Source organism: Accipiter gentilis, chromosome 20 (genome assembly GCF_929443795.1).
Source record: "Accipiter gentilis chromosome 20, bAccGen1.1, whole genome shotgun sequence".
NCBI lineage: Eukaryota > Metazoa > Chordata > Aves > Accipitriformes > Accipitridae > Astur > Astur gentilis.
In genome coordinates this window covers 14339383-14365294 of record NC_064899.1, presented here as the reverse complement: position 1 = coordinate 14365294, position 25912 = coordinate 14339383, and the positions used below count along the sequence as shown (strand labels likewise).

The following is a 25912-nucleotide window of genomic DNA, read 5'->3' as shown; positions in this document are numbered from 1 at the left end:
AAAGAAAAGTAAAAAAAATCCTTTGGGGAACAACGAAAAAATGAGATTAGAGGAAAACATTCATATGTTGTCATATTAATTGTTTGTTGGTATTCTGAGATCTGCGGCATTTCTGAAAACGTTTTGCAAATCTGCTTCCTTTGTTAATAGAGATCTGGATCAATTGGGAATGGAAATAGAAAGGATGGCATTTGTGTTGAATGTTAATCAATGTACAATTCAGCCCTTCCCTCACTGTTAAACATCAAGGAGTTATGCTTGATGAAAAATCACCTCTGGTGCTTGAGCTGTCTGGCGCAGTACCAAAGCTCTTAAAGCTTCAGTAAGAAGATAGAATATTTGCATGAGTATTGTTTCTGTTACACTGCAGGCATCTAAAATACTTGCTTTGGTATCAGGTGGTTGCAAGCAAACGTCATTACTTCTAATACTGATACGTTTTATCACTTAAAATAAAACTTGATGAGTAACCGATTTTTCTTTTCTACTTTACACAGTCCAGACCTCAAGTAAAATCAAACCATGATGCTTGCAAACAGCAATGTTGCTTGCTTTGCCCATACAATCATCTGACAGCAAGAGCAAGCTGTCTTTGTTCAGTCTGTGAGGATTTGACAGAGTTTTATCCAGGAGCAGTTAACTGTACTGCCTGTGCCCTCTGCCGAGGTGGGGATAGCTGGGGAACAGGAAAGGGAATTGGTCCCTCTGCAACATCTTTGTGTATCTACCCCCTTCTTGCGAAAGAGGGATTCTGGTGGTGTCAGGGGGAAAACCAGCAGCATCCTGTATTGCAGGTCCTTGCGTTTTCTTAGCAATGGTTGACAGGCTCAACTGACCAGATACACACTGCTGTCTTGTCTGTCTCCCCCAACAGCAAGTTTGTCAGAAGCTTTGCTGCTACTTTGCAACTGCTGGCAGGTTGATAAGGTCCAGCTGAAAGCCTTTACCCATGGAATTTTGGGACTGTGAGCTCTTAATTCACTTCAGCTCCGTTTTTTTGAGGGAAACTTCTGGTTTCTTATGTCTGTAATGCACATTTACTCCTAGTAAGCTTGTTTAGTGGAGCTCCCTTCCTCAGAGGAATGAATTGCCAGGGAAATACAGCAGGGATTCCCCTGTTAATATGTGGGTGTTCACTTAAGTGTCTCAAAAGCTTGCTTCTAGTCCCACGTTCTGCCCCTACCGAGCACAAGAATCAAGCAGTTGCTTTTGAGACTCAAGGTGCTTCCTGGGCGTTAAATGAGTGTTTTCCCTGGATTGTCAGAATTTTACCTTGGGCTGTCAACTACTTCTTCTCCATCATCTCCTGTAGAACCTGTTGCTAAAAAGTTAGTTCTACAGAAATCAAATGTTCCTTCCTGTCCTGTTCCAGTTAATTGTCTTAGGCTACGTGTTTCTAAGGAACTACCCTCCAACGGTTAGGCTGCTAGTGGTGATAATACTGAAGCCAGATAACCTATTAAGAAAAGAAATTTAGGTGGATCTTTGTTGCATTTACATTGCCAAAGGAAAGAAACATCAAGATGCTTCTTCCTATCTGATTTGGATGCTTTCTTTTTAACCTTTATAATATTCATAGAAGTCTGACTAGCAATGAATGAATAATGTGGTATCATAACTCTGCCTTCAGCCTAGTTTTGGGTTATACAGCTTGCTAATACATAAGTTCAGCTAACTTTTACAACATGTTGGTAGGGGCACTGTACTGGTTGTTCTTCCTGTGGTGTTTTCCCACTGTGAAGATGATGCAGTTCAGGACCCAGCTTTAAGCTGGGAGATGTAAAAGCCAGATATCATGTAATAAATTGTCTTGAAGTAACTGTTCAGTCCAACAAATAGGCTGCAAATCAACACATTTGTCAAGTGCTTTCCTGTTACAGATGATAATCAACTGTTTTGCGGTTAATGTAAGACTTGCCATTTTTCTTTGTGTCTGGCACTTGCCACGCAGCTAACTGGTCTTCAGTCTTAGTTTTCAGGTAAATATGATTTGTACTATAACTTTGAAAATGAGTTCAGGCAACTGTGTCTGCTGGAGCCAGCAGAGACCCTGATACCATAGGGTTGTGGAGGAGTACATTTCTCCTCTTCTCCGACTTGAGGTGAGGAGGGGTCTTTTCCAAACTAAATGATTCTATGAGTCTACAGAGCAGCACTAATTCTAAGCCTGGCTATTTCTCTTCTCTTTCGTGAATGCCTGTAAACACTTACACTTGACGGTGTTTCAGCAGACTGAGTGTCAGCAATAAGGAAGGGCAAATAAAACTGAGTGAATGGAGTTCACTGCTAGCTATATTTAGTACCTTGCAAAGGTGTTATGCTCATTCGCAGATATTTTTCAAACCAAAGCATTGAAGTGTTTAACCAAAACTTGTGTTAGACCATTGAAGTGAATTCACTGGTGCTTGGAGCTGCGCTGTTGGTCATGTTTTCTAGAGAGAAAGGGAAGATGGGAGTATGAGAACATCAGGATGTTGTCCATCCAGCCCTAACCAAGTTCCATCTGACTGAATCCATTGAATCTCAGATAAGTGCTCCTTCCTTGTGCAATAGCAACGCCTTTTGCACACACAGCCCAACATTTCATTTGTCCTCTGAGTTAACTTAGGTGAAGCTGCTTGTGTCCCCCAGGCAGACCTGAGTGCCATGATTTGTTAGAACTCAGTCAGTGAAAATGTTTTGGAGTGGCAGTCCGAGTAGAAATGCATTTTTAAGGCTTCGTCCCTCTTCTTCACTTATCCCACATACTTGATTGGTTTCCTGAGATACATAAAATCCTGATTTGACATGCCATCCTAAAGCTTGGGATTGCATTGTGCCTTGAGATTTTCTGAATAAGTCACTCGAGTCTTTTCCAGCTGTGTTCTCCCTGTCGTATCCACTGATGCAAGAAGTGCCTTGGAGAGGGAGTCCTGGGCTTTGGGATCCGTCTTTTTGGATATTTCAGCTTGGACATCATTGCCTTTGCAAGTTCCACAGGCACTGTCACTCTATTGCATCACTGTTGTCCTCTTCCAGGTCTTGAGTGTTTGTAGTATCAGCAGCTGCACTGTTGGGCAGGAAGGGAAGCTTCCTTTTATGTGGGTATTCCTGATTTTTGTGTGGCTGCTGGTGCTGGGCTGAGGTTTTTTCTTTTACCCTTGTGGTATAATATTCACCCTGAGAGGGGAAACATCTTGAATACAGGACATTGTGTTTCATGGTGTGAATGCAATGTGCTTTCAGCTTCATCTTTGCCAATAAGCCTGGTACTGACTCCCCCTTAAGAAGCTCTTTCTTCTGTCTGTGTTGTACACATTGCTGCTGCTTGCCGTTTTAAATTGCAAGAGCACTCAAAGGCCACAGTGAACTTCAGCTCTGTTGAACTAAGAGGTGCTGCTTGCACCTGCGATAAATTGCAGGCAGCCCCAAAGGCTTTGCAGTCTGAAAGGCAGAGGCAGGGTGAGCAGCTTGGGACTGGGATGCAAAAAGGCGATGCTGCAGATTTACTGAGATGATGACAGCTGCCCACTTACTTTCCTTCAGACTTGCCCCACTTAAAATGAAGAGGCACTTGTAAAGGATAATGAGAGTACAAACCTTAATATTTGTAAACTGAGTCTTTATCTTCTCCGCATTTTCTCCTTCACTGCTTTAGAAAAGGTAGGTTGAAGGCAGGGGTTGACTGACAGCCTGAATAAGGGCAGGCAGAAGGGGTACTGCAGTCTGAGGAGAGGAGATTGGAGAGAGCTGAAGAAGCCAGGGCTTGAGTTGAGAATTTTTTTTGTAGCAGTGACAAACCAGAGAGATTTCATGTTGCAAAGAAGTCATAACATTTAGATGTGTCCTAGTACATGGTTTGAAGGAGGAGGTGAAGTCAAAGTTAAGCTTAAGTTTGGGTGGTAGGTGCCTCTTTGTGAGAGACAATATACCTTGAGAACTGTTCATGTACTTGTGCTGAGTTTCATCTGACATCTGAGCATATGCAAGGACATGCAACATCAAGTTACTAGTTTAAAGAGGAATAAAACACAAACTAAATACAGACTTGACAGTCATCAGAATCAAGTGTTTGTTAATGTTTATCACACTGTGGTGCCTAAGATACCAGTTTCTTCTTCAGGTAGAGTGGAGAATAACTATGCCAGTGAGTTTTGTGTTTCATTGGCGGACACTAACTTTTACCTTGTAAGACCTGTATTCAGTTCTAAATTCTAGAAACAGTGTTAAGTGAGCTTTCAGATATATTTCTCTCTTTCTAAGTAGTGATTTTATTAAATAGAGCACTTTATTCCCCTTCTGCTTCTGTTTTCAGGACAAGGCATTTCAGAGAGAGCATCAAATTTATCCATGAGTGCCGGCTTACAGGTGAAGGCTGCCTAGTTCATTGGTATGTATACCACTTGCTAAAAAAACTTCTTAAGGGTTTCCCTAGCTTGATTTGGATGTTCATCCTTTTAACGATAAGTTAGTGTTCATCTCCATTTTATAGCAAAATCTTCTTGGACTGAAGTGCTCCCATTATTTGAAGAGCCCCAGAAGATTTGCAATTGCTATTAAAACGTTGTGCTAGGACTTCTGAGTCACTGGGGTGGGCAGCTGGCTGGAGATAAAAGGAGCCCAAGAAATTCTTCTTGACCTTCTCTTCTGATCAAACCTTTTTGTAGGACTTTTTGACTTTTCTTGATTTGACTAGAGATGCATTGGCTAGAGATGTATTATTTATTTCCCGTTATTTTAATCACTGTATTTCTAAATGTGATTTCAGTAATCCTTATAATTTGATTAGTTTCTATAACAACTATTTTGGTGACTTCAGAGTTGTTAAAAAATTTTCCACTGAACAGAAATTGGTTTTTTTTCTCTTTTTTTTTCTTTAAACTGCTGAAGCATTCAAATGTTGCATTTGTTAATAGCAAGTCCCTGATTGGAGAGATGCTCCTGGGGCTGTAGAGAATAGAAAAGGAAATCCCACCCTGGGTTTTTTCTTGCTCTCTGCTATTGGTTGTAGTCTTTGTGCTGTGTGTCCAAGTGACATATCTGAGTCTATATCTGGAATCGGAGTCATCTCATCATTTGAACACTGGACTTGTACACCGTCCCTGAGCATAAATCTTGAGTTTGCTACTGACTCACGATAGGGCTGTGCACGAGTCATTTTGTCAGTCTCCATGTATGTAAAAGAGGGATAATTAGTCAATTCTGATGGGGTTTTAAAAAACATATATTTAAATTTGTGAAGCATTTCAAAAGCATAAAATGTTCTTGAAATGCCAAGTAAAAGAGTCTGGTACAAATGTAACTCAAACACATTCTTTATACTCGCAATAGTAATAGTTGGGAGGTTTTTGTCCAGTGCTGTCAAACTAATAATAGTGAATGATTCTTACTTTGTCCCAGCTTTTCATGTAAGGAAACTGGAGTCCTGACAGTGCATGGATAGCAGAAAGAGGGAAAGAACTCAAGCAACCAGACATACGCACTTTAACAGTTCAGCTAAAGTTCATTTCAGCCCCATGAAACTGAAGCCTTTATTTGTGGTGGAGAGGGAATGGTCTTATTTCACTGCTTTGATTTATATAAGCAGAAGAAAGTGGGTGACTTATTTCTGGCTTATTAAAACCTAAATCTAACTTGGAACATGTGCACTGTCCCCTGCTTTTGTGAAGATCTAATATTTCTTTCTTTCCAGTCTCGTATGAATTACTACTCAGAACCCACTTTCTTGTTCTTGTCGTAGGTTTATTCTGATACATCTGAAAAAGCAGCACCAAAACCTTTAACTCAAATATTGTAATATTTCTTCCTCATGGCAAGCAACACAGCAGTCTGCTGTGATGTTGGGAAATGATGCTTTTAGCTGTACAGCACTACTTCAATTTATGGCATCTCTTTTTTCATGCAGCCTTGCAGGTGTCTCCAGGAGTGTAACATTGGTGGTTGCCTACATCATGACCATCACAGACTTTGGTTGGGAAGATGCACTGTCTGTTGTCCGTGCAGCAAGATCCTGTGCCAATCCTAACATGGGCTTCCAGAGGCAGCTACAGGACTTTGAAAAACATGATGTTGATCAGGTAAATAACTACAAAGAAATGAGCTGTGAAACACAACCCCAAGTCAGATCATGGACTACTTCTCATTGTTTTGTGGCCTTGGTGGTTTATCTGACTCCCTGTTTTTGCTTTGAGGGAGTGGCTTCTTGGCCAAGCCTGCTCCACTGGGGGAGGTGTGGATAGAACTGAAGGTATCAGGGAACACTGCATGGGAGAAGAAATGAAGCACAACATCTGAACACCTGCCCAGCTGTGCTCTCAATCCAGTGATTGCTTCCTGTGTGCTAAGACACAATACAAGACTGACACCTTTAGAGGGGTAAAAACTAAAGAGTGAGTTGGTCAGAACACAGCAGAAAGACCAACCTGTAAGTACCAGTTGCATAAAAACAGTGGGTTTCCCCCAACACATTCATTTGGAATAGTAAGCGGGAAAGAAATCACAAGCAGAAATCTTTGCTATCCAGGAGTTAAACTAGGTTCTCACTATGACTTATGTGTCATGTTCCCCTCACCTTCTGTGGCTGAGACTTAATACATTTTCTGATGTGTAGAACAGTCTCAAATCTAACCCTTTTTTTCTTCTTAGCCTTTGAAGGCTTTGTAGGACTAGGGGAATTGAGGGAATAGTAAGACTGCAAAGTGGTTTTCATAAAACAAAAAAATCAGTTTCTTACCCCTAAAAAGAACCGTCCCACGCAGAAGATCTGCTCCCCGTGGGTGACTGATGACTTCCACTTATGTTAACAACCCACTCTGGCTATCCCCTCTGTTTTCCATTGCTCAGCATGCTCTGGGCTTTTGTGCCTGTTGTTGTTGTTGATTTTTAATAAGCACAACAGAGGCAAACCAAAATCAGAAAGCAAAATACATGAGGCAAAGGATGTTGGTTTGGTGTTTTTTTTTTTATTTTTTTTATTCCATCCCTGTCATTCTGCTGCAGAAAGCTCAGAGTTTAGAAATTACCATTTGTTTTGCATGATGCAGTTTGCAACTGTAAATATTTGCGTTTTTTTAATATTTAACTGAATGTTTCCTGGATCGTTTGGAACTGGTGTAAATGGTAGAGTAACTGATTTTTAAGAGACAAAAGTCAGAGGGGGACTTTCCAGACTTGTCTCCTTCCTCCCTTACAGTCATTTCTACTCTAATTGGTCTGGGCTAACAGCAATGACAATTAAGGCTATATGCAAATAGCCTGATAAAGACAGTAACGTCTCTCTTTTTTCATCCACCATGGATGGCACATTCTGCCTTTTTTACTGAGGGGGAGGCAGTAGGTTGCAAAAAGAAATATCCACCTGTAGTCACTGGCTGGGCTGTAGTTTCCTACTGTCTCTTTAACAGCAACCACATCCTTAGCAGGTGTCTGTTTACACACCTGATTTCAGTGGAATAATGCCATCTGCCAAGGGTGTGAACTTTTTTCTGATTTCAGTGGGATGGGTGTTTTGCTGTGCCACTATAGGGTGGTATCCTGTGGGGTTGCTGGAATGGGGTCCTTTAGATCTTGGCCTTACAGGAGGGTGTTTAGCCACTAAGGTCACAACATGGTTTGCACCAATTTCAGACTTCCACATGTTAGCCTGAGGCTTCAGATTTGACTCAGAACCTTACGATCTTTTAGGAATGGGAGGGAGTAACTGTGTTGAGGTCTTGTCTCCCAATGTCCTAGTCAATGATCTTTATGGATAAAGCTGTCCACGAGCCCCAAGCAGAACAAAGCTATCGAAGTTAAGGCTTGAAAAATGAATATTATCCCCACTGGGACAGAACGATAGGGGTCTGTGTCTACTTGCTGCTTCTGCAGAGAAGAGCAACAAGGTTGTCAGGAATGACTAGGTGGACTCAAATTCTTCAACTGGAAAAGAAATGACGGAGAAGGATGTGATAAAGGTCTATAAAGTTGAGTGGAATAGAGAAAGTGAACAGGTGTGATTTCCACTCTTCCCTGTAATGTGACATGGAGCTATCAATTGGCAGGTCCCAATCAAGGAAGAGGCGAGATTTTTATACAATATGCACTTACAGAGCCTGTTGGCATCCAGATACCTTGTGGTAAAGATTTGTGGATTCAAAAAGTGATCTCATGGCAGAAAAATTAATTTGCTGGTATCAAATGCAATGATACTGCCTCAGCCTCCGAAAGTACCTGAGCTGAAAATTGCTGGAAGCCAAGGAAATGACCAGGGAAAAGGTCCCAGCATTATTGTCCTGACATTGCCTGATTCTTTCCTTGGCATTTATATCTGGCTACTCTCATACCAGGGTACAGAGCTGGACTGACCTTCAACTGGACCTGATACATTTGTTACCATGTACCGTATTCAGTCATTAGTGTCAGTAACATGTAGGGTCCTATTGTATAGCTTTTAAAGCTCCTGGACTTTTTCTTCCTAGAAGATACCTTTCTTGATAATCTACAGTACATTTTTTACTACTGGTGTTTGTGGGCTTAGGATAAAAAAAACCCATGAGTGGTTCACTTTCTGATCTTCAACCTTCTTGCAGCCTGTTGTGGCTTGGGCAAGTTGGCTGATCATATTAGCTTCCATGCTAATTCATCTTGTTTGTATATGCAACAGGAGGAGTGTGCTTTTAAGTCCAGGATGTCCTTGCCCAGTGGGTGTTCCTTACTCTGTATTACTCCAGTCAGCCAAGCTGTTATGCTAGTGTGTCATTTTAGGGGATGTAAGGGATCTTGGTGATTTCAAAAGGGTGTTCCTGTGCCTATGTATTCTGTGCTGCTGTTGAAGGACATGCAATATTTGGAGCACTACTTGTGTTCTTACAGGCTCTTGAAACTTTGTAGGACAGGAAGGAGTATTACTTCTGCACCAGTCTTATGTTACTGTTTCATCATATTGTGTACGTATGTTCAATTTTTGCAGTTCAGGCAGTGGCTGAAAGAAGAATATGGGGAAAACTCTTCTCAGGATCTGCAAGAAGCCAAAAATCTTCTGAGCAAATATAAAGAGCAGGCTGAGTTGCAACAGAGTACTGGAGGAAGACAGTGGAATAACAACTTCTCATCTGTGCCATCTCTCTCGTACAGCAACTACACAACAGAGACCTAATCATAGGATGTTGATTTTTTTTTTCTTTCTACCTTTGAAAAACATCTTGCCATAATTTCCATCCCATCTTCAAGACTCTCAGCAGTAATCATGCAAAGAGTTGATTTGTAGAAAGCTTGATGAAAATACTACATTATGTGTGTGTGTATGAGTGTGTTTCACACAGTTTTATAATTTGGGCAGGATCAAGCACTCTGTACGCCCAGAGACATGATCCAGTTACTGTGGCTGAGCCAGTTTGTCAGCCAGCCACAGCTATTATCCCCTTATGCCCACGTTGCCTGGCATTTGCTGTGAGGTTAGCTCAACTCCTTTTGTTGTAGGCTAGCAAAGGGCTCTGAGATGAAGTCTCATGATTCAAACTGTGGCAGTTTGACATCTCTGCACCATGAATGTGGCAAAGATGTTCTTGCACCTGAAGAAGGGAACTCAAGTCTGTGTCTCTGCTGCTCCTGTTCACAGTCCATTGGCAAGTAGTGCTGTGGAGGTGGGCTCGAACTGGAATGCTAGGCTGCAAACCGGAGCAGGTGAGATGTGGGTACGTGTACCTTTCTACCAACAGTAGCATCTAGAGAGAAGTGGGACAGACAGCTCTGAGTAATAACATCTTCAACTGCCACAGTTGTGCTTGCTTCAGTGCACGTGAGACAGAGCTGTCGGTAGAACTGCCACAGACCAAGAGCACCGAGACTGTTACCACAGCTCAGCTGATGTGCAGTGATTTAAGCCGTGGTCCCTTGATCGTGCATCTGGTCTCCCAGCATAAGCTTCTCTGGAGAATAGTTTATCAGGTCTCCAGTGCTGCTGAACTTCATTCCCCATGGAACACGTGCCTCTTCAACACACGCCCCTGCGCACATGATAACGTGTCTCCAAAGAGTGGGCTCGGTGTGAGTGCGAGCACCTGTTTCTTTGCTTGTGCTGTGGTTTGCTCTTTGACTTCAGCTACCTCAAAAATGCTGTTCTTGTCATGGTGGTTGTAAATGCAACCTTGAAAATTGCCTTGTGTAATCTTAATCTGACGCTGAGTGAAGTAAGTGGGTGCGTGTGTGTGTGAGAGTGTGCGTGTGCATGTGTATTTCACAAATGTCTGTATTTGGGAATTTTATTGTTTTCCTTTAAAATTGCCCATATTTCTCACTGGTTTAAAAATTGAGTTGTTTGAATTCAACTTTCTGCCATTTTAAAACCACTATATGTTTTGCTGTGGTCGGATTTGTAGGAATGCATTTGTAAAATACATTTTAAACTAGGTTAAAACTAGGGGCTATACTCTGCTCTTGGTAACATTGTTTGTTTCTGGAATGGAGCCATTGCCTGACTCAAGTGTATTCTAAGAGTGTAACTTCAAATATGCCACCAGGGATGCTGGGCAGTGTATTGATTTCTGATGGCGTAATGGGGGGTGGCAGTGATGCCAAGATCATGATTTCTTGTCTTTGACTCAGAGGATGGAAAGGCCTATTTTTCTTGAAGATTCCAGAAAATAAAAAGTACTTCCCAAGCAGCCAGGATAGAAGAACAAAACCAAACCCCTCGTTTGCTTAAGTGTGGGGTTATATCGTGCTAAAAGCTGAGCACTGAGCGAGAAGCAGTCAGCATACTAAATAGACTGTTGTCTCTTTCAATTTCTTTGGTACTCTGACCTCAGTGAATTCTTTGGATGGGAGCGAGGCTTCTAAGGTCAAGTAAACTCTGGCTGTTAAATGTATGTTGTTAAGTATCTTCAAAAAATATATGTTATGGCTTGTGAAATATGGGTCTTGCATATCAATTCTTGCAAAAAAGGAAAAAAAGGGAATGGGGTGGAACTGGCCTGACCGTTTCATCTGAGTCCAAGCCTGCGTCAGGGTTCTCATTGCACTAAGCGCTTTAAGTGCACTGAACATAGCGAGAGCAGGATAATCGTGTCCGTGTTGCGGAAAGGGGTGCTGTTGGATTTGGGAAAGGTGCTGCAGTTGACTGTTCTCAAGCTTGTAGCTAAATGACCCACTACCTATTTGGTATATCCAGCAACTGCTCTGTGTTTGCCTGGTAAGAGAATTATTTAGCTCTTCTTGAAGATGTTGATCTGCAAATAATTAGCTTTGTAGGAATTCCAGCACGACAGTGCCCATGTTGGCAGTCCCCTCTGTGCTGTGAGGGTGGATGTGGTAATGGAAGATGCTTTCCTCGGCAACAGGGGCTGACGTGTGTTCAGGATGCTGGTCCATTTGTTCAACCCGCTCCTCACAATACGATATGTAGTGCGACTTCAGCCCATCCCCAAAGGGCAGCTTCGTCAGAAGCATTCTGCTTGCACTCTTGCAGGTATCCAGTCCATCCTGTAGCTGGCTGCCAACGCTATGTATCCCATAACATTTTTGGCACTCTCGTCCTTGCGGTAGTAACCCTGTGAGTGCGGGGAAGTTGGCAAATCTTTTTCTGTTCTGACAAATACAAGGCAGAATGGGAGACATCTGTTAATGTTTGTGTGTCCAACATTATTCTATACTGGATTTTTTTAATAGTTTGGTTACCCCCAAAGAATCAGTCCCACAAATAGGATTATTTTTTTTTTTTTTTTAGAACTGAGTTTGGCTTTAGGGCCATATAGCCACATCAATGTGCATTATGCTGCAGCTTGAAAGCAGATACAGGGTAAAGCAGGAAGACAGGGGGAGTGCCATATTGTCAGCCAGTGGAAGTACTTCTTTCTTTTTAAAAGACGGAAGAGTTATTTTCTGTAGTCTCTTGCTTCTACATCTTGTTTAGTGGTCTGTATGTACTGCATACTGTGTTTAAGAGTGGCAAAAGTGCAACTGTAGTCTAAGAAAACTTGAATCTGGTTTGTCCACGTAGAGAGCAGAATGATAGTTTACTACTTTATTACCACAAGGTGCAGAAGAGAGGGTAGCTACAGTTCTCACCTTTGGCCTTTTAGAAAGGGAGAGGAGCTAACGCAGGCTGAGAAAGTGACATGATTTGTCTTCCAACCAGCCTTTCAGTGGCAGTTTGTAGGACTTTCCAGCTATCTGGAACATGACTAGACCCCAGTCCACCTCTTAGTAGTTGGCCTTTATAGTGTAGGTGATGCATTCAGTTACTTTATCTCTGTACTTCAAAACACTGTCCTCATTTTGATGTTCACTAGAAAATGTATAAAGTTTATAACACCTTATTGGATATCCAGATTTGAAATGTATAATCAATTTTTTTGGGCTAAACTTGATATCCATGTGTGATTATAAGCAAATGTTTAGTGTTATACAATGTAGGTAATGGGTAAATGCATTAGTATTTATTACTCTGATTTTTAACCTGAAAAGAGTTGCTTCCTTACATTTTGTGGTTGCGTGGGAAGATATGGCAAATCAGATCTCTGTTTTTTAAAAAGGACAGTAATAACATTGGTTGCTATAATGGCCACTGCCTATAAAGAAGTCAGTGAAAAATTATAGTAATTAGTTCAGCTAGTTTAAAAACTCTAAACCTGGTAAGCTTCTTGATTCTCTGTCTTCCTCTTCCTGGGCATCTTAGCGAAGCCTTGATTGCTTTTTCCAAATGTTTGTATTTAATACGTTCTACAATTTTTTTATAAATAAAAGTAAATGTTAACACCTGATCTGCTTGTGTATTTCTTGAAATCAATAATGGTGTCTGGAAGGCTTCTATTCACCGTTTGTATCCCTGCGGGTACAGTAACAGTACAAGACTAACTCATTTTGGTATTTAGATTACTTTTTTCTCCTGCACACAGACTTCTTGAGACTTCCCCTCTCTTCACAAAGTTCTTCCAGGTGAGTTCAAGAATCTGCAGCACAAGCATCTTTTTGATAGTAGTCCCACAAGAGGATGTTGCATGTTGCTCGCTCTTACTGTTGCTGGCCCATCATTGCAACAGGGTACGTGGTGAATCCAAATTTTTTATTCTTTTGAAATACCTTCTTTTCCATAGCACGCTGGTTTAGGACTTAATTAGCTGGTTTACAGACTGCCAAGACTCAAGGCTCTCAGTAGTGGTTTGTCAGGGGAAGCTGATATAAGTGGCAGATGATGATTCTCAAGGAGGAAAAAAATTAAAAACTTAACAGTATAAGGGGGGGGAAAAGCCCCATTTAAATTCCCACAGCTAACAAACTGAATTTCTGGTTTGACACTACCCCTGCTAAGAGGGTAATTCTGGCATTTGAACAATCAAAGAAAACCCCCAAAACAAAACCCCCACCAACCTGAAAGTATAATCGGTCATGCCTAAGTAGCCAGATGTCATGGCCACTCTAGTTGTTGCTGAAGGCTGAACTGTCCTTGCAGTGGGACCCCCTCACCATGAAGGCAAAGTTAGATGCTCAGACACTGGGGTTTGGATCTTTTCTTCTTGGACTCTCCTCCCTCTCCCAGCACTTGTTAGTTTATAGACTGCTGGGAATGTGTGGATGTTTCCTAAGGGATCTCAGGGATTCAACTAATTAATAATACCCTCCACTAGAATAAAGTTAATGTGTCTGTAGATAGTTTTGAATGTGTTAGATGCACCTCGTTCATAGAATATTTCAGTTCATCTGCAGTGTAAGTGGGATGGCGCTTGATTGTATTAATGTGTCTTTCAGTCCTCTTCCTATCTTTCTATGAAAAGACTTTAAATTCAATGCAGACTGCTTTGTGAAGCATGAATTAGTGTAATTACTTCCTTTATCCATAGCGATGCCTTAGATATAGGTGCTATAGCATTAATGAGATGGAAAACATGTTTAAAATGTAATCCCTTGTGAACTAGGAAAATCTCTTTTAAGTTTTGGAGGAGGCTTCCCCCTACTCCCAAAGGAAAACAGCAGTTTCCAAATGAAAAATGCGCTGCTGCTTTGTCTTCCTTTTGACCACTTAGCACCTCTCAAGGGCAATTTTTATCCAAATCACATGTAAAAATTGTGTTGCAACTGTGGTGCCATACTACTGTTCTAGCTGTATATCTGGTTTCATTCAATGTTACATGTAACTGTTGTGAGTTCTAGAAAATGGCAGTTCTGATTTGATTCACGTAGTCCTGTCCTACCATGCAGTAAACTGAGGGAACTAGAGGGGAAACCCGCATGTCCTTAGATGTGCTTATAACCCGATAAGGAGTTTGGGCTTTGCCAGCAAATCATGAGAGTCCTCCCACCTTGCCAAGAAGATTGTACTGGTGCAGGGAAAATAATGGTGGTCTCTAGAAAATATTAGACAGCATGAGGAAGATGATCTTGCGCTGTACAGTGTTTCTGTAGAAACCCCTGGAGACAAAAAGCATGCGACAGAAACAGCTATTTTCACACTTCGTTCTCAGCAGAGCTTTAAATGTGGTTCTCGTTTTCCATGTGCCCCAGCTCCTGTGCGTTTAACTATTTCATTGCTACATTTCGCTGCTGTCCAGTATTAATTCTGCCCTCACCCGGGGAACAAATACTTCTTCATATATTTTTGAATGTGTGCTCTGCTCTAGTGAATTCTGCAAACTGCAGTTTACCAAAAGTGAGTAGCTTGTGAGTAGCAAGATGGCTTCCTGTAGTTTCCATGTAACTTCTAGCGTAATTACTAGGAGTAGGCATCTAAGGAAGCGTGAGCAGGAGGTGCCTTTTTGCCATTGAACAACTGCATAGGTCAGTCCTTGCAGGAAACTCAATTCTGCTCGTGTGAACTGAACACATCTGCAGTAAACTGGGAGTAAAATGCATTTGCAAGCAGTCTCGGAAAATGGGATTTTCAGCCAGACTTGCACCCGGTTTCCATTTTAGTTGAGGCAATTATGAATGTGCAGGTTTGCACCCTCAATTATTCACTGAACTATGACTAGAGAGATCAGAAGAACCAAGACATCCAAGCTACTTGAAGTGCAAGGTGTTTTTCAGTTTGCTCACTTGGTCAACTGTTCACACGGGCATTAGCAAAGCACAGCTTTAGATCTGGGCAGATGCATTTACAAATGGACCCTTTGAAAGTCTGAGTTCTGATTCCCCTTCTTCCCTTCGTTCTCTGAAAGCAAGTGAGTTTTTATTTAATTTGTCAGATACAGGGCATGGGATTTTTCTTACAATTCCTTGAATCTCTTCCCTTCCTCCCCCCCCCCCTTTTTTTTTTTGTGTGTGTGTATGATTATTTTTTTTTTTAAATACCTGGTATTTATCCCAGAGCTCTTGAGTCAAGATAAGTCAGTGCCAATGCGTGGCTTGTGAACAATATTTCCTGTAAATGTGTATTAATAAAAAAAGCTTATGGTATAAGGTTGCTGATTTGATTGATTGTGGTAACAAGTACAATCCTGCTGTTTGTGCATCTGTCCTGTTATGGTGGTGGTGGTTGTTTGCCATGCCTGCCATGACTTATGTGGATGTTGTCATCTGTGGCAGTCTGGCTCTTGTGCAGCACTGGATGTTTTGGAAGAGTAACACTGATCCAGGAGAGTTGTGAACCTGACATTTGAGAGATTAGAAAGGGATATTTAGCTTTTATTTGTATGCCAAAAAGCAATGTTCATTGATGGACCAGCATCATATGCAGATTACTGATTGTAAACAGTGTTTTGCTTGATTCTCTGTATTCCTCGCTTTTTAAGGCAAGGTGGGACTCTGTTGAAAGCTTGTAAGTAGGGGAAAACTGCCCTCTGTTTAGAGAAAGCATGTGTTTGAGATGTCAGAATTATTGCTGTGTTTATGCCTGCTCACTGCATATTTTCACAAGGATTGCATTTTGGAAGACTTTGCAAGTAAGTCTGCACCATGTAACTTCCCAGAAAATGGTTTATGTAATCCCTGAATGTCTCAAAAGAAGAAGAAAAGAAAAAGAAAAAACAACAAAGCACCAAGCCTGAGTAATACGCGAGCTTTGGTCAAATGCTCAGATTTTAGACATGAGATTTGTCTGTCCTTAGGTAGCTTATTTACTTGATAATGTCTGGTTTGCAGTGATGTTCTTATCAGACCTGATAAAGATCTCCATTCCTCTGGAAGATGGTGTATGTCATGCAACAGCTTGTGTCCTCTGAGTAAAGCCTTATTTTTGCAGAAGTCTGCAGCCTGGGCCTGTTTGCAGGATGTGGAATGTGCCTCTGTTGCACACAAGTGAACTGGTTGGGCTTTTACTGGCTAGTGCTACCATTTACCCCAGAAAAAAAATGACTCTCCTGTTTGAGAATACTGAAAACTATTTGCGTTTCTGCAAATCTCGGATGCTATGCAAGTATATCTCTATCATTTCTCAGTTAGGTAAGGCTGTATAACTCTTAAGTTAACCATCAGTAATAAATTTGGGGGACGAATGGGAAAAGGTTTGGCACAATACAGAACCCATCAGAGTATATTACAGTAACATACTAAGTCACTGGATGTGCACTCTGGACTTTGCTGTCACCGGAAGGATCTTAAATACTCCTCCTCTTCGTTAATCCTATTTTCTTTTCAAGGGACTGAGGTGGGGCTACTGACATGTTTAGAGCTGACCTTCATTTCCCCAGGGTTGTCACCTTGCCTCAAGTTGATTGCGCTGGAAGAAATGTTTGTCTTGTGAGATCTCACGTATTTCTAGCTGGGCTTTTCTCCCTTAGAATTATACATCCCTGATATGCACATAAATCTCCAAAATGGCATAGAAAGGGTTGCAAGAGCACCTGTGATGTAGTAAGGCTGGGAAGTTCAATAGTCCTTTTTGACTCAAAAGTCTTGTGGTTTCGGCTTACCAAGAAGGCATATTGAGAGACAGGCACCTTTGTCCAGTCCATAAAATGCTGGACTGAAAAGCAGTTGGGCTTCTGCTCCCAAATCTCCTACAATCTGCTGTGTGACTAGGCAAGTTGCTCCCATTCTGGTTTGCTTATTTTTCCCAATAAAATGGGGAAGAAAAGTGTTAGGACTCCCTGGTACGTTTCTGCGAAGCCCCCAGTGAAAAGGACTGCATTGGTGTTGGTTGTGTATTGTTAAAGGGGGTATCTGCTCCCCATCCGAGCGGTTTTAAAATACCTTTGTAACAGAGAGATTCTGAAGCAGGGCAAGGAGCTGTGGTGGCTTCTTGCTTATTCTTAACACCTCAGTCCACATGTGCAGGAAGAAGCGCTGTGCTGTCCAGGATGGTGGTCGGGTGCTGATGGGAATCAGGAAAAATCAAGGTCTGATTCCCCAGGTATTGGTTGCTGTGTTTCAATGTAAATTACATAAAATGCAGATGTCATTGCTCCTACGTGGAAAAAGATGGAGTGAGCAGAAGAGGTCCCCAGCAATTCTGGTCATGACTGTCGTAGGCAAAGTGCATCTGTTGAACACAAAATCTCAGGTAAAAATTACATGGTAGGGATATGTAACATGCCTGGGATGTCAAGAATGATGGGGGGGGGGGGGGGGGGGGGGGCAAGTGGAGGAGTAACAACATATGGAAAAAATTAAAGCATTGGAATACCTGAAGGTAGTGTGGTAAGGACCCATGATACATGTGCTGAGATATGTTCCATGCACTCCAGGAAAAAGTCTGCAGGCGAAAAAAAAAAAAAAAGAGGGAATCTCTGCTGTTTCCTATACTTTGGATATATGGTTACGATGCTAGAAAAAAGTGATGTCCTGATTTTCCCCAGGCTTCTGGAAAGAAAGTGCATATGGAGAACACATCTAATAAAAGCTGTTCTGGCAGATGAGAACTGGAGGAGGAACAAAATTAGTGCCTCCTTGGCCAAGCTGCTGCTGCTACTTTTGGACTGTTTCATGGAAGACATGAATTTGATTCATTTCCAAAGACGGCTTGGAAACTCCAGGCAGCAGCAGAAGGGACTCCCCCTTGACTTAGCTGTTTTTCTCTGAATGCATTGCCGTTGTGTGAAAAGCAGCCAGCACCCCTTATCAGGTCATTTCTGGGTGAAGGTCAGTGCGTGGGGACTGACCCTCCGTTCCTCAGTTTGAGTGATGCGGGAGCCTCGGTGCCTTGAAACACGTTGAATTTCAAGCAGAGTTGGGGAACTTGCAGCGCCTGCTGTGGGCACCTCAGTTAAAAAGGAAAAATCCCATTAACTTCAAACCAGAGTAGATCCAAACTGCGTCTTGGAAAAGCCTCTGTCTTTCTACTGATGGCCGAGGTCTCCTTGATCTCTCGGTGGTTGCCTCCAGTGCTGAGCTGGGCGATTGGGACTGTTACACCTCCTCCGGCCTCCGGCCCTCCCTTCAGGACTGAATGAAGATGGTTGCTGAACTCTGTGCTGTTCATTCGCTCAACAAAGTCAAAGTTGTATCTACTTTTAATTTGAAGCACATACATTAGGATGGTTAGAAACTAATAGATGATTTACCTAGCTGAAAATAACCCATCCGAGGAACCGGACTGTGGAAACAGCTGAGGTAAGAGTAGGGAGAGCATGGTTTGGTGAGTGCTCCGAGAGTAGTTTGCTAGCTCGGATGGGAAACAATAATGGGGAGGGAGACGGTAATCAGTGAATCAATCCGCATGGCTTGTTTAAAAATACCTCCTTTTTTGTGGCTTTGGTTACAAGAATGCTTTGCGGGCTGCAGAAGAAAGGCATTAGTCGTCGTTTTAAACAAGCTGTATTCTAATTTCACGTTTCATGAAGTCCCGTGAACCTTTGAGCAAGAGAATTTCCACCTGCGTGCGTGTCGGGGGAGAGGGAGGGCAAATGGGCAGTGGATATTTTAAGCAAGCAGTTGCAATTAAAGCAAGCCGGAGCTAGATTGCGGTTAAGGAGTACATTTGTTTCAGAAGGGACAGGATGAGGCACGAGAAACCCCATCTCAATAGCAGCTACAAAAACGATGCCCGAAGGAAATATTTGACAATGAAGTTGCACGTAGTAACCACCTTCTCCAGGGAAACTGCAATAAATGTGGTCACGTCTCCATCACCTAGAGTAAAACCTGCACAGCGACAAGGATCGCCTGCCTGAGTCTCCCCGCCGGCTCTGTGCTTCCACACACGGCGTGCCCTGGCTTTCGGTGGGCTCGTGAGCTGGGGCTGGTTCTGAATGCGCAGAGCCAGGCCAGGGCTAAGCCTGCCCGGCTCGGGCTGAGCTGAGCACTGACCCATGGGGCGGTATGCTGGCAAGCTGGATAAGCCGTACCCGGGGCAACTGGGAGCTGCCTGCGCGGTGGTAATGTTGAACGTGTTCTGTTGGGGAGGGGATTAGCCTTGAAGACCTGCAGGGGAAGCTTTAAACATGGAGTGCAATCTTAAGATAAGCCTTTAATGCACGTTTTCAGAAGTCGGCGACGCTTTGGGCAGTTCTGCTTTTTAGCCACCCTTCAAAGGTGGGTGATCAATATTCTCGGTCTGTCGCATGTTGTTGCAGCATTATGAAATGGGAGCTTCACGTTTCAGGGGTGATTTTTATCAGGCCCTGCAGAGGCAAAGTCATTCCTGGAGGGAAGTTGTCGCAGTCAGAAAAAAGGAAGAGCTCTATTATGATATACCTTCCCTTCCACCTGTCAATAATAGTTAGGTGTGGGAAGATTTTATGAAGATTACATTCTAGAGAGGTGTAAATTATTTATTTAAACAAGACTACTGACGAAGTATAGCCTTATCTTAAGGTTTCAAAAGAACTTCCAGCAAGGTGGTGTGATTAAAATCCTCCTGACATCTGATGGCTTGAACAATAAACAAGACAGTTGTTTGACTTATGCAGATGTCTGCTGTGATCGTCTTGGAAAGTAACGCACAAAACAGAAAAGAAAAGCTTGCAGTCACTGTATGACTTTGGGTTGTCATCAAATTTCTCTTTTCCCTACAGTCTTCTAGAGCTTCGCACCAACTATTCTCAGTTTCTGTCACTGTTGGTGTGTCGGACGGTCACGGTGCATGCTTGTCAAGGCCCAGAAGGTGAAGAGTCATAACAGATAACCTGATCTTAATGGGCTTTGTAGTGGCCTGGCTCAGTGAAGGTAAGAGAAAACCATCATGGTGGTTTTTGGAGGAAAGCTGAGCAGGGCTTTGATTTTGGTCTGTTGGTTTCCTGCTGTGCTATCACAAGGGGAAAGCTCTACAAGCAAATAGTGGTGCCTGTGGGAATTGGAAGGAAAATTTGGAGGAACTTTCAGGAACTGCATCAGTTTCTTGAGAAAGATACAGTGAGGTAGAGTTAAGTTTTTGTTCTGGATTTTCTGAGAGAGCAGAAAAGATGCCTAATATTGCATGTAAACAGATGGAAGGAAAAGGACTCTTCTTCAAGAATTACGTTGACTATTGTATCTCAATGCACCAAAAAAACCCCCCAATAAGGAAAACACAACTAACCGAACTGATGGTTTTAGTCCAGAGTGTATAGACAAACTGGTGGGTAATAAACTGTACTTGCCAGTGCAATGGTTACAGCACCATTGTAATACTTCTAGTGAGGAGTGGGAATATGAGGAGAGAGGATGAACACATCAGTAGAGAAAATTTAGGACTTGCGGACTTAGACTACATGAGCCCGTGCTGACATCTGATGTTCTCCTGAGCAGTGGGAAGCTAGGCACAGCTTTCTGCTCTTGGTACTGATATTTTGTACTTTAAAATCCTGCCTATTTGGAGAGGTGAAAGGAAGCCAAAAATGCAGCTGGAAGATGATGTTACAGGTGGATAACCTCTGCTCCCTTAAGCTCTGAGGAGCTTCATTAAAGTGTGCACTGAGCTGAATAGTTTTTCTGAGTTCTGCAGGTATAACATCAGTTCCTTTGCTTGTGTCGTTTAGTGGCACCAATTATTCTCACCCCGAGGCACTTAACACGAGTTGTCAATCCTGCATACTGTAGCTGCTTCGTGCGTTCATAAAGTGAAGAGGGAGGTGACTCTGCTGCTTCTGTGCCACTCTGTGTCACTTCTCTGTGCTGGAACACCCCATTCTGCCTTATGGACCTTCCTTGAATGACCTCTGTGCTCTGGAAATGTGAGTTAATATTTTAAAGTGTAAATTTATAGATTGGGAGTTCCGAAAAGGATTCTTCCAACCTCTGGTGAGCATCAAAATTATGGGAACTTAGTTCAAGGGGACCTTTGAGGGAAGAGGAAAGAATTGGTCCCAAGCAGAGCTGGAGCAGCCCTTGTAATACGTGTTCCCAACTGAGCCTCGGGCAGCAGTAATGATGTTGTTGAGTTCCTTGTCCCTGTCAGATATTTCTTTTTTTTTCCTAATGAGGACAGATTGTACGGCTGCTTCTCCAACAATATATGATATGATCCTCATTTGGCTTACAAAAATTAAGCACCAGTACTTGGAGCTCTCCCAATCCTTAGTTGAGAGGATTTGATCCGAGTGTCCAATGTGGAAACACACACCTATCCCAAACAGGATTACTGGAGTATCTAGACACTGCTCTCTAATACACTGAGACACATTGCACAGTAAATGGTTATTGGTCTAGGTTTCAGGCTGGAGTTTAGGTGGATAGGGAACATCACTGAAACTGTGTCCTGGGACTGCTGTTAGTAATATGGTGCTGTCAGCGCTGTGGAGGCTTGGAAGTCGGTGTGCCAGTGAAGTCCTCACCGGAGAGATGCCTCAGAAGCCCCAATAACGTGTGCCATTTTATGCATTTACCACTACTCAAGAAGCGCTGTGCCAGCAGGGAATTTTGTCCACATCCCTTTAAATGCTGCTGTCTGTCCTTTTCAAAAAGTCTTTTAAAAAGTCATTGCCTTGCAGCTGGGGAGGGAAACCTCATAATTCACAGCTGCTCAGGCAGTATAGCAGCAGGCAGCCCATTGCACTGGCAGGACTGGGACTGTCTGTCTCTCTGCAACAGGCAGCTCCTGGCCTGGATGCTTTGTCCCCAGTGAAGCCAGTGGGGAAACTCCTGAGCTCAGTGACAGCAGGATCTGGCTTTCGGTGCTTTGAGTAGCAGTTTGTTAAGGCCACCAAGTGGCCATTTCTTTCTTGTTTTTCTCCCCCCGCCCCCTTCTCCAGGCAGCCAGCTGCAGCACCAGTGTGGTGGAAAGGCTAATGTAGTAATAAAGAAATGTAACAGGATTTTGCCTTACATAAGACGAAATCGCATTCTCTACTTCTCATACCGTTGCATTATCACAAATAAATTCTCCCATCTGCAAGGACTAAATGTCTGTGAAAGAAAAGGGTTAGAGAAGCTTTAAAAAACCTAGCAGTTTTGACAATACGCTCTTTGCAGCGACCATTGGCAGCAATTTGTCTGCTTCTTGAGAAGTAAGAGCTGGGGAGCGCTGCAAGGGGATTTTTGGAGGCCTTTGTAAGTCAGGTAGGTCTGAATATCCAGAGGTGATAATAAGGAGGGATGAACTGTCCCATGATGGGTCTGAGGTGCTGCAGGAAAAACAGTGGCAAGTTGTCCGTGCTGTCTTGCTTGGACCAGTAGCCCATGGTGCCTTCCCGCTCAGTCACAGCCAGAATTGCATTTGCTATAAACGAGCACAAGAGACAGTTCTTTTTTTTTTTTTTTTTTTTCTTCTAATAGGCACTGTATTTTTTGACCCAATCCACAGCAAAAGAAAAAAAAAAAAAAAAAGAATTATGTAACAAAATGAGTAACGCTAAGTGGGTGAGGGAATTTCTTGGTGTTTTCTAGCATGCAGCACCTTCGGTAGAGTGTGCATGGCTAAACCTGTATCACTGTCAGTGTGAAAAACTTTATTTTGCTTCAAAAGGGAAGCATTCGCCCATGCTAGTAAGTCACCCTTCAGAGTATCCTTCCTGTTCATGCTAACCAAGGGTAGCCATGCATGCAGAGATCTCTTTTTTTTTCACCATTAGAAAAGAGTAACTTGGTACAAAAGTTAATGCAATAGGCCATCCAGGCTGAATCAGCTGTCAACAGCTGCTGCAGCTGTTAACTCCTCAGAAGGTAGTGTGGGCCAGCATCAACTGTCAGGTGAAATTCAGAGAATATTCAGAATTTTCCTGAGATAAAGTGAAACAAAGTGAGGTGGACAACGTGTTTCGAAAGGCGAGTTTTTCCCATGTCACTAAAAAGAAAGCAGCACCCCACCACCACTGAAAATTTCCCTCCCTACCTTTGCAAATCTCCCTTTGGTGTTCAAAGCGCTTTGCTTCAGCCGCTGTGAAGCAAGTTAGTATAAAACCAAACACTGCCCGTAGGAAACCCTCTGGATGTGCGTGCGCACGCTCTCACTTGTGCAGAGCTTTTCCAGTTCTCCCTGCCAGCACGTACGCAGACTAGCACCTGGCGTAAGATTTTCCTCTACCTAAATTTCACTGGGTCCCAAATGTTATTCTCCTGACAAGACCTTTGGGGATGCAGCACTACAATCGCCATGGCCCTTCCTCACACGGTGATACCAAAAGCTGCTGTGATCTGGAGTGGAGAAAGGTGGGAGGTGTAATAACATATTGTTACTATAATTTCATGGATTCACTGTTCAGGGAGACATTTCCAAAAGCAGCCAAGTCTCTTTTTCCAAAGCGGCCAAAAAGTTGCGAAGTTTTGTCCTGACTTCTAACAACACTTCAGCTCTGGCGTATTTTCCCTCGCATTTAGCAGTTTTATCCTCCATCACGCAGGCGTTTACTTGCTCTCAGCATCTTTGGAAATAAGGCTTATTAACGTTAATAGGGCTTTCCAAGGAAGGAGAAGCACCCCTCAGCGTCCCTCCGTCAGGCTTTACCGGCCGCTGGGGAGAAGCGTGCCTCGCAGCCAGCTGAGGAGCGATGCAGCCACCGCTCTCCCCCCGACCCCCGGCAATAGCCTGCTGTTTGGAGGCATCAGTGAGGAGGAGAAGCCTGGTTTTGCTGCCCCTTCCACTCTACTCCACAGTACGGAAAACCCATGCCAAAGCTGCTCTAGGCTGATCCCAGGAGAGGTAGGTTACTTTACTAAATTTTATTAAAACTTTGTAGTGTCGAGCATTCGCCACGCTCCCATTCCCTCTCATTTATAAAGGCACCTGGCAAGGAGGACTGTAACACAAATGTCCCCGTTGTCACAGGACTGCAAAAGGATGATTTTCCCCCTGCAAGAACTTGCACCAAAGCCCCTGCCTAGGGCAGCTGGCCCGTTGAGTGGTTTGTGCTGCCTGGTGATCCGAGTGCTGGAGCTGAAACCGCTGTGGATCCAGTGGTTTATCTGGCACCGTGCTGTAAAGTGACATTTGATTGCATTTGGTGTTGCAGCTAATGAAGGTGTTTCATGTGTTTGAAAACTTTCAGAAATTGTTCACTGATTTATGGACGTGCTAGACTGATCATTTATAGCAGGAGAAATTCTGACTGGACGCACTCGCTATCCCCCATTCTCGCCCTCTACCGAAATCCTTGTTTACAAAGACTTGTTTCCTTTTAAATCATTCTTCTGCACGTCTAATAGGGCTGACCCGCTTCTTTTCAAAGTGAAATACCACTGTACATTCATTTAGGGCTTGCATTCCCTCCCTCTAGATCACAGCCAAACTTGCACTGTGCCGCTGTGAGTGACGAGTCAGGTCTCTCCTCAACAGAAGAACACAGGCAGGTTATTTGTGTTGCTGCCTAAAGAAGAGCAATTAATAAGTGGATTTTTTTTTTCTTTAAATAATTTAGGTTGTAGCCCCCCTTGCTCACTAAATATTTTTCCTTTGGGGCTGTGAGTTCCTCTTTTGTCTGTCAAAAAGAAGAAGGTAACACAAACTGCTAGACCATCGCCGCCACCACCTCCTTCTCACAACCATCTGCATCTCATCACCATCTGCTCAGTAAGTCCAGGCTGAGGATTTACCCCTCACTAATCAAGATAGGATGAAACCAAATTATGTTTGAAATTGTACAGAGCATGCTATACCTATGGTCTCTGAACCATCTCCTTCCAAAGGGATGTATGTGCCACGGGTCATTTCCACCCTACAGTGGCCACAAACAAGAGGAGACCCTCCCAGTTTCTTTAAAGCAGGGAATTCTCAGTGGCAGCCACATCTATGGTTTTTGTGAAACTTCCCGAACCTCCCTCCCTTCTGATTTGTTTTCTCTATCATTTAAATTCCTCCTATGCATTGCTTTTCACAAAGATGCTCCAATTCAAAAGGACAGAAAAACCCAGACAGTTTTATATTTAATGGAGAATTGTAGTAGGTAGTGGGAGTAGAATGGGCAATACATATGCAGTATAGATCTTGTGGATTTTTTTAATGTTCAGTGTTTAGTTTTCAGTGATTTTTTCCTTGTTGTGTCACCATAATCCCTTCCTTCTCCAAGTCATTTTCTGATTTAACTGGGCTACTTGCAGCTCAGTTTCTTTGAAGTGGAACCTCAACCCCCAAATATACAAAACCAAGTTGATCTTTTGAACCCAGGAAATGATGTGGGTTTGAACTTAAATACAAATTAACCCAAGCACAATACTTACATTATGCTGGTATGAAAGCCAGCAAAGATTGGTTAAAGCAAAAATATTTGAAGCGGTCACACCAGCAGCCTCCCCTCCCCAGGGCACAGGGCTCTGACGTCCCAGGATGTCCAACACTTGGGTGTCATCCAGCCACAGACTCTTGACAACCTCAAAATGTACCAGGAATCATCCAACGTGCCAGCCAGTGCTCAGTGCTCCCCAAATCCCTGGAAATTCGCTTCTTCCTTGCTGGAGGAAAGGACTCAAGAGAGCGACCCCGGGGGGGTCCCACCCCAGCCCATGCACCCAGGTGGCAGCCCCCCCATCACCGGCTGCATCCTTGTCCCACTCCCGCAACAGCCGGCCTGGCCCTCTCCCTGCATGTCCCGCAGTCTGGAAATGCAGTCCAAAAAGGGATTTTTTTCCCAGGGCATGAATTCAGCCTTTACCTTGTTCGTCACCATAATAAATCGTGTTTAGCTCGGGTACCACCACTGGAGCGGTCCCACTTCACTCCGGTGAGATACCATCCCCA

The 25912-nt window shown here is 43.1% G+C and overlaps 1 protein-coding gene across 1 annotated transcript in view; it reads left to right on the top strand.

Moving 5' to 3' along the window:
• DUSP22 (dual specificity phosphatase 22) overlaps positions 1 to 12703 on the top strand; it is a 44975-nt gene extending 32272 nt beyond the window's left edge. The window contains exons 5-7 of the mRNA XM_049823970.1: positions 4295 to 4369; positions 5885 to 6056; positions 8927 to 12703. Of these exons, the coding sequence (XP_049679927.1) occupies positions 4295 to 4369; positions 5885 to 6056; positions 8927 to 9112 (433 nt within the window). The 3' untranslated portion in view covers positions 9113 to 12703. The remainder of the gene's footprint in view (positions 1 to 4294; positions 4370 to 5884; positions 6057 to 8926) is intronic.
• Positions 12704 to 25912: the final 13209 nt, after the last annotated feature.